At 38.5% G+C, this 16,376-nt stretch overlaps 1 protein-coding gene and 1 long non-coding RNA gene across 2 annotated transcripts; one reads left to right on the top strand and one right to left on the bottom strand.

The window, feature by feature from the left end:
• Positions 1 to 3,649: 3,649 nt before the first annotated feature.
• On the bottom strand, positions 3,650 to 5,165 carry LOC146729648 (uncharacterized). The gene is made up of 2 exons (XR_014928005.1): positions 4,320 to 5,165; positions 3,650 to 4,093 (listed from the first exon to the last, which is right to left on the bottom strand). It is a non-coding gene; the product is annotated as an uncharacterized LOC146729648 (long non-coding RNA).
• Positions 5,166 to 14,537: 9,372 nt separating this feature from the next.
• On the top strand, positions 14,538 to 15,866 carry LOC146729647 (uncharacterized protein F54H12.2-like). Its single transcript, XM_085495041.1, has one exon. The coding sequence runs from the start codon at positions 14,538 to 14,540 to the stop codon at positions 15,864 to 15,866; it is 1,329 nt and encodes a 442-aa protein (XP_085351167.1).
• The last annotated feature ends 510 nt before the right edge of the window (positions 15,867 to 16,376 follow it).

Genomic DNA, 16,376 nt, shown 5'->3' with positions numbered 1-16,376 from the left:
ATTCACCGGTAGTAATTAGTTCATGTCGCGTCCATGTCAACATTCATACTCGTGATTTCACATTCAAGAGCGCATTCAGCTGGATTATGGGAAAATCAATGTTTATCAACACAAATGCCGCACATGCGCGGAGCGACGACCACCGCCCTTCAACACAATGTATCTCTAACACTAGACACGGGGAAAAAAATACTATACTGCTACATAACAATCAGTGCTCGGCAATGTTAAATGTCGGACTCGTTTCTTACCCAGGTTTCTTTGACCAAAGCTCAGTCATCCGCCCTCTATATTCTTCTACTCGTTCTATTCTGGAAAATACAGCTCTTCACAGACAAGTTCAATGGCTCAAATTCGAAAACAAATATCTGACTTAAAATCTTGTCAAAATTTTTAAAAATCGCAGTAAAATCGGGAATAGGTTCTAGAGAAAACGTGTAAGACTTGGTATAGGTCCACGAGGAAGGGAGGGAGTGTTGTGAGAGGTGTTACATACATAGTACACTGGCTGATTTAATTTAATTTTAAGTAGTAGGTAATGTCAACATAATCTCACCATTAACAAATATTTTTTTAATTTTCAAAGTCTGTTGACAATGGCCACCCAGCAGCCCGAGTTTAACTGCGATACTAATGTTGTACTCTGCAATAATACACGTACATGTACAAGGTGACCACCTTACTATCCGATTCTCGGTGACAGTGCCACCTTGAGGCGACTTGGCAAAAGCTAGAACCATGGCTCCATGAGTATTTATCTAACGCCAGTACTGTCGGCAGGATGAGTTAACAAAATGCCAAATTGACATTACTATTATCGACAGATTTTCGTGACCACACTTTATTTTATGCTGTTTCTGCCAGTGTGACTGGCTGTTTGAAAATCTGAAAAAGGGTACTCGTAATATGAACCTCAATACAAAAACTCCAACAAATCGCGCCCGAGTGACAGGAAGTCTATATAACGTCAAAATGTCATACTGGCATTGACGCTGCAGGTCGGCGTCTTCTACGTCTGTGCTGGGACAGCGCTTTCTGTGACGACACAACGGTCATACTTGTATATTGGTAAAGGCGATGCCAGACACTAGAGGGCGTGATTTATAGGAAAGGAGCAATATGACCTAATATTATATCACGTGTTTAGACTAACTATCAATGCAAAATATCCGCTCTCGTCATTGTGTTGATTGAAACACGTTTGGGTGCCCTTTTCTTCACGCACAGAGAAAAGAGATTAGACAACAAAATAAAATTCAAGTTGGAAACGCGTTAGAAGGACAGATCAGATCTAATGGTGCTGCTGATATACTAGTCGTTGGTAATACGATCGAGATAGTACTCATCCGTTTTATGAAGCGGACATTCAGTTGGTACATTGTTATCATGGGGTTATTATCACGAGTGTCGTGACGTGCGTGTGACATCGTAACCTGAACTTAATCAAGGAAATGGTGTGCAGTAATTTTTTTTTTTTTTTTTTTTTTGCGTTTATTTTATTTTTTATTTTTCACACAACATAACAATATACAGTAACAAAAGCATACATACACCAAAAAAAAAAAAAAAACAGAAAAGAAAACAAGAATGAGATGTGGGCTAATGTGGTGTTTTCTATTTTGTACCCTTCAAAGCCAGCTGTCATGTTTTGTTTGTACTATTTTAATAGCCAAAAAGAAATTGTTTACAATTACAAAAAATAAAAAACATTTTAACCAGTTCGCTTCCTTGGTATTAAAAAAATAGAGCAATGATGACTGCTGGCTTGAATGAGTGGCTATCCGTTAATCCAAATCATAACTGGCTCCCATTTCTGATAATGATATAATATTTTGTCTCTATTTAAAGCAAGTTGATGTTCTATATGTTCATGGTCTTTTATGTATGCCTTGAAACCAAAGAATGATAAGATTTTCGCTTCTCCCCTACATTTGTATATGTATTTTTTAAACAATAGAATAAAATGATTCAACATAATATTTTTCACCTCATGCCTAATATAATATTTTGTACATTACAATTTGTATTTGATATTAAATTACAGTTTTGCTGCAGTTTTTCCCACAATGACTGTACACAGTGGCATTCCACAAACAAATGCTCTATGGTTTCAATTTCTGTATGGCACATAGCACAGAGAGGGGAGGCTACTAGCCGCTTCCATTCAAAAAGTTTTGAAAACGTTGGAGTATATCTATGAATAATTTGAAACTGAAAAGCTCTAAGATCTGTTGAAATTGTAGAGGTGTAAGGTAGACTGAATTTTTTTTTAATAATTACTGGAGATACATTATACAGTTCCTCCAACCTAGATTTAATTGTAGGAGGTTCCATTATATTATTACACATATGCTTATATACTAGTTTACTTGTTAATGAATTTATATGTATAAATGATGAATTAAAATAAATTACATTTTCTGGTTCAAACCACTTGTGACCGTTATTATGAATTTGAATTTTCCACTTTTTCGGTATTGCTGAAATTAATCCCTGAATATGTAAATAATCTAAAGTTGATAATCCCTTTGTTTGCCAGTAATTCCAGATGTGAAAGTTGCCCTTATTATCAATTAAATCAATAATTCTATTAATATTTTTAATTGCCAGAGATTTGAAATAAACTGAATGATTCCCAATTTTTATATATTTGTTATTACAAAGCCATTAATGGTCTATTATATTAGGTGAGTCAGGAGGAACTTGTGCAAATGCTGCCCATTCAAGGCAGATATCCAGAAAGAATGGTGAGACAAGTTCTTTCAGTTCTTGTACATCGTAAGTGCAAAGAAAAAGCATGTTACCACCAAAATTCCTTAGCACATCTCGCATAATCACCTGCCAACCGGCTTGGCCTCCCATGGTAAACGTTTTGATCCATTTAAACTTTTGGGCTTTCAGAAACGAATCAATTTCAATCATCTTTAGTCCACCCTTTTCAATGTCAGCAATTATTGTATTACGTTTTACTTTGTCTTTACCGTTCCATATAAAATTAAACATTATTTGTTTTAATTCCTTAATAACTGTCTTTGGGGTTTGAACCATTGTTGCTACACAAACTGTGATATTCCAAACGTTTTCAAAATTTGTATTCTCCCGATGATAGACAGCGCCCTCTGGGACCATAATCCACCGATTTGTTTAAGTCGTTTTAATTTACTCTTAAAGTTCTCTTCAATGAATTTCTTGACATCATAAGTAGTTTAAGTTGGACTATAGGGACGACCATGAGGGCGCTGTTCATAATCGGATGCGATGACGTCATACGAACAGCGCCCTCATGGTCGTACCTATAGTCCAGCTTTAGCATAAATAATGACGTCACAATGGGAATTCGTGCATAAATTAGCATAAATGAGGAGCAATGCCGTAAAGGGGATCATTTGAATGAGGATGACGTCACAATGGGATATTGTGAATACATTTGCATACATAAAATTGATGTGAATACGAGGTCGTGTCGAGGTCATCGTGAATACATTTGCATAAATTACTATCAATTTTTTAATTATTTTTTTAATTATTTTTAATTATTTTTAATTATTTTTTAATTGGACAAGCGTGGACGAAAGATTTTTCAGAATGTTTCGTAGAGGGCGCTCACACACACACACACACACACACACACGTTAATAAATACACGTCATTTTGAAAACTAATGGAGTTTATTGCACAAAAGAAGTAAACAAGAATGAAATATTGACATGGAGTATATATTTATGACATGGTTGAGTATTTTTTTAACGTCACAAAAAAACATACGATGTGAGTAAGGAAAATAGTTGCGTAGTGTATAAATGTTTAGCGTGATTAAATATTTCTTTGTTAACACCTCGAAAAATACGTAGATACATGTAAATGTGCGGCGTGGTTAAATTTATTTTTAATGCCACAAAAATACGAGTACATAAACGATTCGATTAAAACACAGAAACGAGAAAAGCCAATAATAGTAAACATTGATCAATAAAAAATAATTCATTCTATATATACATATGTTGTTTATTTTTACATTTCTTACTTCCTTTCAATGAGTCAAGCAGTCTGTACACTTTTTTTTTATTCCATCACTATAATCAGAATCGCTCATCTGTCGTACAAGAAAGAGAGAGAGAGAGAGGATAATATTAAAAACCGATAGTTATATAAAGAAAGTAAAAGTTATGTGTTGAAAATTTAATAGTATGAATTATCCCGTAAAACTGCGGTCATCAATCCGCTAAAATGCAAAGTATGCAAAATCGGTTGATCGACGTACAGTTTGTTTTTCAAAAAAATGGCGGACTACGCTACTATGAGTTAAAATGTATAATTACCTGATCGTTTCACAGAATAACTTTTGACATACATAATCATCACACGGAATGAGTTTACGGTGTAACGTAGCGATTTTCGTTTTTCCCTCGACGAAGAAAATATGTCCTCGCTTCTTGCCAAAGATTCAAAGGCGGTAGACCAAGTTTGACCTTCCGTGAAAAGTTCATCTCATGGACACTACGAGTCATACAGGACGTATTGGCAACACATGGCTTGAAAGTATTTGATGATTGTAGATCCACGTACGTGAAATCTTATAAATTCCATGACATGACTACCGTACGAGTCATAATAGTCTTCGTGGTAAGGGTATTTCAGACAGAAAGTGGCCCAACGCGTTCCACTCGCGAATATCAACGGTGTTTGATATAAGCGATGTGTATCATTCCGAAGCACACTTGTGAATGCCAGTCTGAACTCAATCACAAGATTAAATGTAAGGCGTGTCTAGTCCTAAGTGTTCCCAACGTGAAATAGACCTCACACGTAGATGATAAACAACATATGTTGGTATATTTATGTTATCTAAAACATGAACACTCACAAACAGCCTGAGGGATATCGAGTTTCAAGTTGAAAGCGTGAATTTCGACCTGCGTGTATGGGATACTGATAACATGACTCGACATTCTGTTGACCCCGGCACTATCAGTCAATTCACTGACTTAAACCACAGTCACTCTACTAGGACGGTTAGGAAGCGCCGCGTCATTCTATTGTACCCACCCTTGTCTCCATAAACATTGAAACAAGAGAGGTGTTAACGAGTTAAGAAGTCATTAGCATTAAACAGGCGACGGAAAACACGCGATAAATCATGAGACAGTGCGAGAGTTGCGTCATTTTCCCCCACAAAGCATTGCAATACATGGCACTTTGACCTTTCAACGAAGAGCAGTCTCAAATGCGGAAATGAACATGCTTTGTATATACACGTTTTTCGCGAGAAAATCTTGCTGTCTTGTATGGCATTCTGAAATTATAAATAGTTAATAGAATACTATATTAGTGAATTTCCCCCAAAAGTCGCCCCTGTCTCGACTGAATCAAAACATGTTGAACGGGATTTGTATCAGTCGTCAAATAAAGCGAATGGAGGGATATGAAAGCACGACAATCAAAAATCTCTTTTGTCCAATTACCTCCTATGAAAACTATGCAATAAAGCAACACGGTGACCACCTCCATAGACGAAAACATGCAAAACTTCGCCATAAAGTGACTCTAAAAACACACAAAAAATACGAGAATGGACAAAGGAATATTGTAAAGGTTTGCAGACATCAATGTTTTTAGCGATAAAATTGTTTCTAAACTGAGTGAGGGGTTTATTTTACGGACCGAAAGACTGTTAGAGATCAAGACAAAGAGACTGTCAACAAAACACCGTTTTTCTCGAGTAAAGCATCTTCAAGATTGCAAAAGAATGCTCATCTGAAAAAATACAATATCACTCCTAGTCACAGTTCAGTTGAGATTGTAGTTTGATGTAAAAATAAAGCACAATTTAAAAAAAGTTCACGGTCTTCTCGAGGGTCTTCTCGAGCAACATCGAACGCAATAAATAATGGTGAAAAATAGTGCATTCCAATGACAAATACGTCATAGTTTTGAGACCAGCATAGGTTCTCAGAAGCTGCTCGTTCACACCTTTAACCAATAGAGCTTCCTAACCGTCCTAGTAGAGTGACTCCTAGTAGAGTGACTGTGCTTAAATTATTTTTATCAATTAGCCTTTGCTAAAATACTACCGTCATTTTCCACGTCATTAAAAAAACATGCCCCGCAGCGGAGGGATTTGAAATAAAACACGTTCAATCTCGTAATGACGCGTTCTCCGTGTCAATGTTACGATTATACTCGAAATTGACTATTTGGGGGATAAAAACTGGGTCAACTTGATTCAGTCAACATGAATCTGACCCAGGCAGTATGATGATTCCAGTCCGTCACCAATTCACTTGTCTGAAAAGGCACACCCCAAGGGTGTATGACGCCTTGTCTCAATTCAGGCCGAATCAAAGACTGTGCACGCCGTCGATCTATATCTGTGATCGATGTAGACGAGAAACATTCCACCACTCTGATCGTTTTTATATCATCGGTAATTCAGTGTACCGCTCGAATGTAATGCATCAATCAATAGTTTAGTTTTGAAGGTTTATTTTACAATAACTGGAAAACCGACCGAAATCGCGAAATTTTAGGATTCAATCTTTACTCAGTCAAACATCAAAACGAAGTATTCAGTTCATTCTCTCTTCACTAATAAAATGGCAGTACTCAGCAAACTATCATTCATCGTTTTTTAAACATCATTTCGAGTATCCACGATTTCGAAATACTAGAAGAGGCAAGAACGAACGTTACATTTGAATGGTCAAATGACAAGGGGCTGACCCCGCTCGAACGTGCAACAGAATGTATTAAATACATTGACCCATTTGAAAAACAGAGTCAACCTCAAAACATTGAGAGCCATAGCCGATGCTTCAAACAACGAGTTTCTCTTCAAATGGTTCAAAACCAAATTAAATGAAGCACTATGATTCGTCACAAATTACGCTGACATCCTTAGCAGCCTGGCAAAAGAAATCACTCAACTAACCACACCACCAGATTCAGATTTCCACGATCAACGACAAAAAAGAAACATTATAGACGATCTCCTGTTCGAGGTAACGGCCTTGGCTTGGCTACAAAGAGACAATTGTAGTTACTAGCTCGAGAAATTGACCCATATTTCTAAGACAAAATTAACCAAATTTTGAAATTATACATATTTTAATACCAAACTTGTTATTTTTACCAACAAACTACTGAATCACAGTACGTATAATAACGTATACCATTGACAAATTCAGACTCCGCTTATAAATTATACTCGATTATGTCTTTACCACTAATTTAAAATAAACAGTTATATTGGAAAGAATGAGATGAAATTTTATTATTATCATTGTAGATTCAATAAGCAAACTGGAAGCGGGTCAAGAAATCGTAAATGTTTCATATTATAGAGATGGTGCGTAGTTTGTTCTTTGACGGTAAACACGTACGCATTTTCAATGGCGAACATCGACCAGTAATAATGGCATACACTTTGTATGCTAATTCATGTTTAATAAAATGCGCTAAGTTTTGATTATTCCCAAGATGTACAGAGAGCACTCGCTTATCCATTAGACAGATTCCACTATACAATTATAATATCCTGACCGCATTGTTTAAACTCTCGTAAATCGACTGTTTGACGTGACTGGGGCACCGGTGGACGAGAAATGCGTGCGTGCACATTACATTTCGTTAACACTTTCATTCATAATAGTATCACTTGCAATATGGCGTAATATCAATCGACGATCCTCAAAATACTGTATGTATGTATGCACGTTGTAGTTCGAATGATTAGATATTTCTTTTATTTTGCCATTTTTGTCGATTCTTTCATTATGAACAGTGTTGACTTGCTCTCGAAATAAATACTTTACACCGATGTTACCGTTTGTAATGTTTATAGTGTATACGTGAAAGATATTCGCCTTTGAAATAATAATTGAAGACACAACTATATAGTCTTCAAATCAGCTGGGTGTTATTATTGAAGTAACGCACGACGCGTGATATTGTTTTAATGGGGTCTGATCGCGTTTCATAACTCCTGTATTGAATAATGCCATGAATCAAATTGTCCTAACAACATGGTAAACACGGGTCAGCAATAAGTAGCTATTTTATCGGTGAGGAAAGATCTGCTTCTTGATTGCGATTATGATTATGTCTAATATAATTTATAATAATCTATTACTCTACGTACACAACTTGAAGCGGGCTTTTCAATTCAACTCACTGCGGCCGTACACAACATGGCTAGTTCCCCCTTCGAAAGAGTGCGTGCGTGTGCTGCGTTAGCAACACTATCTGTGACCACTGAGCTTTTCAAATATTTACAAAGCACGATGTGATAACTGAGGTGGTAAACTGACCATGATGTCAATATCCAACCATCTAATTTGCACAATAATAATTAAAATTGAAACCGTATTCATGCGTGGGATCTTGGTTGGAAATACAACGAAGTAACAAAAAACCAGCAAAGTGTAACAATAATAAAATCACAAACATGTGAATGTAAAGCAAAAAAAAAAAATATTTGGTGGTTGGTTTAGGCATTTGGCATTTTAGGATTTTTTTTCTTATCGTGCCCTGAATCAGATGTGGACGAATGTTCCTAGCTCAATGATTGTTTTGTCATTTTAACTTTTTTAGTATACCTGTTAGGTGTTCATCATCTGTCCTAAAGTTGATTTTATTGTATTTAATATTTTAATCATGATTTTTTTTTGTTTCTTATTGTATAGATTACAAATGAGAAGATATTGTTTTTCGTTCACTGTTTTGTCATTTTAACTTTTTTAGTATACCTGTTAGGTGTTCATCATCTGTCCTAAAGTTGATTTTATTGTATTTAATATTTTAATCATGATTTTTTTTTTTGTTTCTTATTGTATAGATTACAAATGAGAAGATATTGTTTTTCGTTCACAATTTTCTAGTTGTCACAAACTGAGCAAATTCAGTCTTCAGCTATAAGATTATATACAATAAAGTAACAAAAATAAGCAATGTGTAACAATAATAAAATCACAAACATTTGAATGTAAAGAAAAACAAATTATTTTGTGATTGGTTTAGACATCTGGTATTTTAGTTTTTTTTCTTGTCGTAACCTGAAACAGATGTGGACGAATTTTCCTAGCTCAATGATTATTTTGTCATTTTAACTTCTTAGTATATCTGTTAGGTGTTCATCGTCCGTCCTAAAGTTGATTTTATTGTATTTAATATTTTAATCATGATTATTTCGTTCCTCCATGTATAGATTACAATTGAGAAGTTGTTTTTCGTTCTCAATTTTCTAGTTGTCACAAACTGGGCAAATTTAGTCTTCAGCTATAAAGTTATTATATCTACCCCCTTTCCATTTTAAGGGTATGAGCCCTTATTCCGAGTTTCGCCTTAGCGCAGCACTATGTTTTAGATTTTTGATTGTGGTGAGATATTTTTTTATATGCAAATTCTGTTTTAATTTTTCTGTAAGTTCGTAACTTGTTTTTATGATGTGTACTTTTATTTGCATCGTGTAATGTTTCTGTGCTATGAATTTCTAAAGGATTTTTCGAATTACCTGTCAATGTTTCAACGATTTTCTTTTTTGTCATCCTGAGATTTATGTGTATTCCAAAATATTTTTTTCCATAGTCAAATTGTCTAAAATCTGATTCATGTCTTTTACAAGGATATTTTCTCAACTCTAGCAGGCTTGCCAAATTTCTTGGTTTGCTATTTACTTTGATTCATGTCTTTTACCCAGTTGTCTTTTCCCTTTTCGTCAATATGTATTCCAAGTTTGTGAGCTTCGTGAACTAGCGAGTTTGGGTTAGAATTATTTATTTTGATCCAATATTTCAATCTAGTTGCTATGGGGGAGGATATTTTCCCAACTCTAGCAGGCTAGCGAAATTTCTTGCTTTGCTATTTAATTTTAGAAGGTATTTGCAGTAATATATTTTCATTTTTTTTCCATTGGTCTAGACATTCACCCTCAATTACAGAAATCAACTGGAAATTAATTTTGACTCCATGAATCGACTTGTTCGGAGAACAAGCGGTCCTCTACACGTCAAAGACCCTCGAAAAATAACGCGCAAGAGAGATAGAATATTCAATAGAGAAGAAGTTAAAACGTACAGTTTAGTGTATGACAAACGGGTGATACAAGATGATTACTGTACCCTCCCATACGGCTTCTAAAAACAAAGAATATATAAATAGAAGCTAGATCGTCGGTTACCCATCATTCATCCATTTGAACCTTGAACAATCACATTGGCATGGGCTCTACCAAATCGGACTTGGTTCTATCACTCGTCTATTCTGGCTTATGTACACTACCTTATTTTGTTTTAAACTGGATGTTGAAAAAGTACATTGAAGAACGTAAAAGGAGACGCGATAACCAGCGAGGTCCTATGATATCGTCATGGATGCAAGATTGAAACACCCATTTACCTCTCTCGTGTGCGGTCCCACGCAGTCTGGGAAGACGTTTTTAGTCAAACTGATATTAGAACAATGTGACAGCATCATATCTCCACCACCAGATGTTATCTATTGGTGCTACGGCGAGTTTCAGCCAGCCTATTTGGAAATGATGAAGACAGTGCCTCAAATTCGCTTTATCGAAGGGATACCTCCAGATATTGGTAGAATAATCGTCCCGGCTAAAAGAAACTTGTTGGTGATAGATGATCTGATGACAGAAACGGGTAACGATAAACAAATCGCCCAGTTCTTCACGAAGGGATCTCACCATCGAAATTTATCCGTGATACTGATTTTGCAAAATCTCTTTCATCAGGGCAGACAATCGAGAACCATCAGTCTCAACACGCACTACATTTTCCTGTTTAAAAATCCAAGGGACGCATCACAAGTCAACGTTCTGGCAAAGCAAATGTACCCCGGAAACATTAAGTTTCTTCAGGAGGCATTCACCGATGCCACCCAAGAACCTCACGGTTACCTCCTCGTGGATCTGATGCCAGACACCCCTGAGGAAATACGCATTCGAACGAACATACTTTCATCTCAAGTACCGATAGTGTATGTGAGAAAGGTATAAAAAAGACAGTCTTTCATCGTCAGTCATTTCACCATGTCATCCCGCATGCGAAAGAACGCTGATTTTCTCTCTGTATTGCACAAGGCCAACTCGAAACAACAAAAGGGGATAATTGATGGAGCCTCTAGTGACTTGATACAGTGTCTGTGTGAATGCTCGCTCAATGTGTTGAAAGGGAACGTCCAGCTATCACCTAGTCAGAAAAGAAAATTGGCGTTGTACGTGAATCATCTCCGAGCACTGTCCAATAAGAAAACTCCAGTCAAGAAAAAGAAAAAAATTCTGGTTCAGAAAGGAGGTTTCCTGGCCGCCTTGATTGCTCCCTTAATTTCGAGCATACTCCCTCCCCTACTAGGTCTTAAATAGATGGAATCCGTGAAGAAGATGGCTTTAGTCCCTGCTGAGCTATTATCTACCATCCAAAGCCAGAATGCTCAAATGACGAGACCTGTGGTGAAATCATTGACTTCGCTGGATAGAGACATGAATGACATAACGCAAATGGAAGAGTTGCCTGAAGATGAAAAAGTCAAACTGTACCAACAGGTTCTACGCAAGTACTTGTTGTTGCGGGAGAAGAAAAACGAACCGATTCCAATCTCCGTTACGCAGCAATTACCCAACACTGATGCTGTAGCCGATCAGGAATCTCAACCCGACAAAGATGGTGTGCCAGATCAAATTACATCCGAAGTCTTACAAAGTGTTCCCAAGAGCATGCAGAGAAAAGCGAAGCTTCTACTACAGAAAGTTAAACAGAACCAACGGGTCGACTGGGGTGAAAATGGTGAATTAATCATTGATGGACAATCCGTGCCAGGCACGCACATCATCGATTTAGTCAATGATTTCTTGCGTAAAAGGAAGAATTTCACCCCCACAGGTTGGAGAGAATTTGCCGAAGTTATGAAAATGTCAAATGTACCTCAAGACCTTGTTGGCAATACAGATCGGTGGTCTTACATGCATACCAACACACTCAAGGGGAGAGTTCCGAAGAGACGTGGACCCCATGTGGTTTCCACTCCCATTCATCCTCGACACACGTGGGTGACGTATTAAATAGAACCTCATCGCAACCGCTAGATCTCACTTTGGTTCAGTCGGTCGTGATGGATCCACGCTGTCCTGCTTTGCTTTCGTTTATCGAACGTATCCACTGCCTCTGCGCGTGTGAAATAACCACACCCGTAAACAATGACGAAGAAGATGGACACCGTCCTAGACGAACTGTTTTACGATGTCCAAAGTCCTGGAAGTTACGGGGGTTTGAATTCCCTTTATGCTGCCGTAAAAAAAACAAAGAGAGGAAAAAAGATAACCAAGTCGGACGTGAAGAAGTGGTTGAGTAAACAGGATACATATACTCTGCACAAACCTTCTAGACGGTCCTTTAAAAGAAGGAGGGTGGTGGTTTTCCAAGTGGACGAGCAGTGGGAGGCTGATCTATGCGATCTCTCCTCGATATCCAGATACAACAGTGGATACAAGTTCTTATTGACGTGTATCGATGTTTTTTCAAAATATGCTTTCGTCGTACCTCTGAAAGACAAGAGAGGGGCGAGTTTGGTCGAGGCATTTCGGAAAATACTCGGGAAGGGGCGTCGCCCTGACGTTTTGCACACGGACAGAGGAACTGAATTCACCAACAGACTTTTTCAGAACTACCTCAAGAGCGAAGACATTAAGTTCTTTACTACAGGCAATGAGACTAAAGCCAGCATTGTGGAGAGATACAACAGAACCATCAAGGGAAAAATGTTCAGATATTTCACGAAGAACAACACGTTGACTTATCTACCTGTATTAGACGACATGGTACGTTCTTACAACAATACCCATCACAGAAGTATAAATACCAAACCCTCACTCGTTACCTACGCGAACCAGAAAAAGGTCAGAGACATATTGTACGGTGATCTAAACACAGAGAAAAATGGGGTGAAGAAGAGGAAGATTTATAAACTCGGTGACAGAGTCAGAATCAGTAAAACCAAACACGTTTTCAAAAAAGGTTACTTACCCAATTGGACCGAAGAGGTATTCACGATTGTTGGACGTCTCAACACACAACCACCTGTTTACAAAATTTCAGATTACAACGGCGAAATGTTGGAAGGTACTTTCTACGAAGAAGAACTTCAGAAAATAGTAAAAGACGACGATGCATTGTACATTGTGGAGAATGTGTTGCGCAAGAGAAAACGTAAAGGTCACGTGGAATATTTCGTTAAGTGGCGTGGGTATGATGATTCGTTTAATTCTTGGATCAGGGACTTGCAACGTTTATAAATACCATTCACACACACGATGACCCGATTCATTTCAAAAGATCATCATGTCTGGAAAGGATTTTTTTTTGACGCTCCCTAGTAATGCCTCGCTCGATGTGTTCCCGAACAACACATTGACAAAATACACTGTCAAACTACCGAGAATGCTTTCGCTAGATGGCGATTGGGAAGTAGCATTGGCCGACATCCACTACCCAAATTCGTGGTACAACGTCGTACATGACGAAAATAGGATCTTTTACGATGCCTCACCCAATATGAGAGATCACGGAGAACTGAAATTGAATCCGGGCTACTACAACTCGATCGAAATGATTTTAGATGCGATTCGAGAAAAAGGTCTACCAGATGAAATACTGATGACATATAATTCGAGGTCAAGGAGAGTGACCGTGGCGGTTGAAGAAGGAGCTCGTGTAATCTTGATGGGTGGATTGGCTGAACTGTTAGGATTTCCCTCAAATACAACAATTACAAACGAAAGACGCACTAGTCCCTACCTTGCCGACATTAGAAGTTTGTATTCCCTCTACGTGTATTGCAATATGGTCGAACACCAAATGGTCGGTGACGTTTCCGTACCTCTCTTGAGAATAGTCAATGTTGAAGGAACCCACGGTGATAGCGTCAATCACACTTACAACAAACCTTACTTCCTGCCGATTCGAACGTCAACATTTGAGACTGTGGAGATTGATATAAGGTCTGATACGGGGGAGAAGGTGCCATTTCAACGCGGACGAGTGATCGTGACGCTGAGTTTTCGCAAAGCTCGTCCTTCGCTAGTGTGAAGAAAAAATGAACAGACATCGACCTTACACTCCTCACGTGGGGGTTTATAGAAATTACTACATGAATCAGATTGGACGAGGATCTGTATTTTCTGGCACGAGACTGCAACGCGGATATGGAATCGGAAGTATGTTTTCTGGATTGGCGAGATCGGCCGCACCTCTGTTAACACAAGGTCTGAAAGCAGTGGCAAAACCAGCGCTCGATGCCGGTTTGGGTATTCTAGGTGATGTTGTACAAGGGAAAAACTTTAAAAAAGCGGCTTCGAGTAGAGCAAAGACTGCGGGTCGTCAAATTACTTCTTCGGTATTGAGCAATTTATTTGGAAGACCCTCTCAAACGGGGCGAGGACGCACCATCAAAAGAAAGAAGACAACAACGAGACGTGTCATTTCTTCCAAGGCTAAGAAGAGGAGAAGATCTCCGGATATATTCGACTGAACATCATGGCTTTTGTACACGAACACTCCTGTGAATGCGCAAAGACGGAACTCGATCTCTTTACTATTCCTCTGACACAGACAAGTATCGAAAAAGGAAGTTACGAAGAGGTAAACCCACTCACGAATATAGCCGATGGTCCGATCGAATTTGTAATACCTTCGGCCGGAAGTGACTACATCGATATTGGTTCTACGCTTTTGCACATCAAGGCTAAAATCACGAATGCAAATGGAAGTAATTTGGCTGCGGACGCCACTGTAGGGCCTGCAAACTTGTGGTTGCATTCCCTCTTCAATCAAATCGACGTGTACCTAAATGGAAAGCAGATTTCGGATGCATCTCCCACCTATTCTTACAGAGCCATGATCGAAACGCTATTGAATTATGGAGGCGATGCCAAATCAACGCAGATTGGTGCTGCGATATTTGAGAAGGACACCGCTGGAAAAATGAATGTTGCAAACCCAAGGGCTGATGATGGTGACGCTAACATGGGACTCAAACGTCGATACGCATATACATCACTCAGTAAGACGGTCGACATGATCGGACGAATACACGGGGACATATTTTTTCAACCAAAGTATTTACTCAATGGGGTGGAAGTTAGACTGAAATTACATCGAAGTAAAAATCAGTTCTGCTTGATCAGTTCAACCGAAAATCCAGCATTCAAAGTAGTCATCACCGATGCTACCCTCCTAGTGAGAAAAGTCAAGTTGAGCCCCAGCGTACAACTGGGACACGTTGAAGCGTTGAAACAGGGTACTGCAAAATACCCCATCGATCGATGCGTTATGAAAATCGCTTCCATCCCCGCTGGTACAATGTCATTAAACAAAGATTTGATCTTCCTCGGTCAGCTGCCCAAAAGGATCATCCTGTGTCTGGTTTCTAATACGTCTTTCAACGGATCCTACGAAACCAATCCATTCAACTTCCAGAATTACGGTATCACATCACTGGTTCTCAATGTTAGAGGCGAGCAAGTTCCCGCAAAGCCATTGAAGACAGACTTCACGGCAGCTGGTGGCAGAAGTTGCATCATGGCTTATTACACTCTATTTACCGGTACAAATAAAATGGGTCAAGACCAAGGCAACGGCATCACTCGAGACGAATATCCCGAAGGGTACACAATCTTCGCATTTGACCTCACTCCCGACGAATCGGCCAGCGATTATCACCTCAATTTGATACAAGAAGGAAAGATTGGTCTTGAGATTCAGTTCAGACAAGCATTGACTGAGACTGTGTCCGTTTTGATTTATGCTGAATACGATAACGTTATCGAGATTGACAGAGACAGAAACGTATTGACTGATTTCTAGCTGCGATGGACACGAATCAACTGAATCGTATTCTGTCGACTAATCCGTACACTAGAAACGTGTTCTTTGGCGTTTATGCTAGAGATCAACTGCCTAAGGCTAAAGTGTTGGAGTATCCCGCAGCGTTCGTATCAAACACCGATGATAGTAGCGGAGGTGGGACACATTGGGTGGCTTTTTATCTGAAGGATCCCTACCGTGGAGAATATTTTGACTCGTATGGTAGTCAACCCTACTACGTGGAATTTAAGAGATTTCTCGATAAAAACGTTTGTACATGGGTCTACAATCATCAAATACTACAAGCTCCGTTCTCTACAGTGTGTGGTCAATACGTCCTGTATTACTTGCTGCGCAGATGTCGAGGGGAACCTATGAAGTCCGTAGCCGACTCTTTTACGCGTGATAGACATTTGAATGACCTTTATGTGAACAGATATATCGAAAACGTGACCGGACTCAACCTCCCTATTTATGACAAATATTTTTTCCCACGCAGTTTTACTAGAT

The sequence above is a fragment of the Saccoglossus kowalevskii genome, chromosome 21 (genome assembly GCF_978046115.1).
Source record: "Saccoglossus kowalevskii chromosome 21, keSacKowa6.1, whole genome shotgun sequence".
NCBI classification, from domain to species: Eukaryota; Metazoa; Hemichordata; class Enteropneusta; family Harrimaniidae; genus Saccoglossus; species Saccoglossus kowalevskii.
This window is presented reverse-complemented; position numbering and strand designations above follow the sequence as displayed.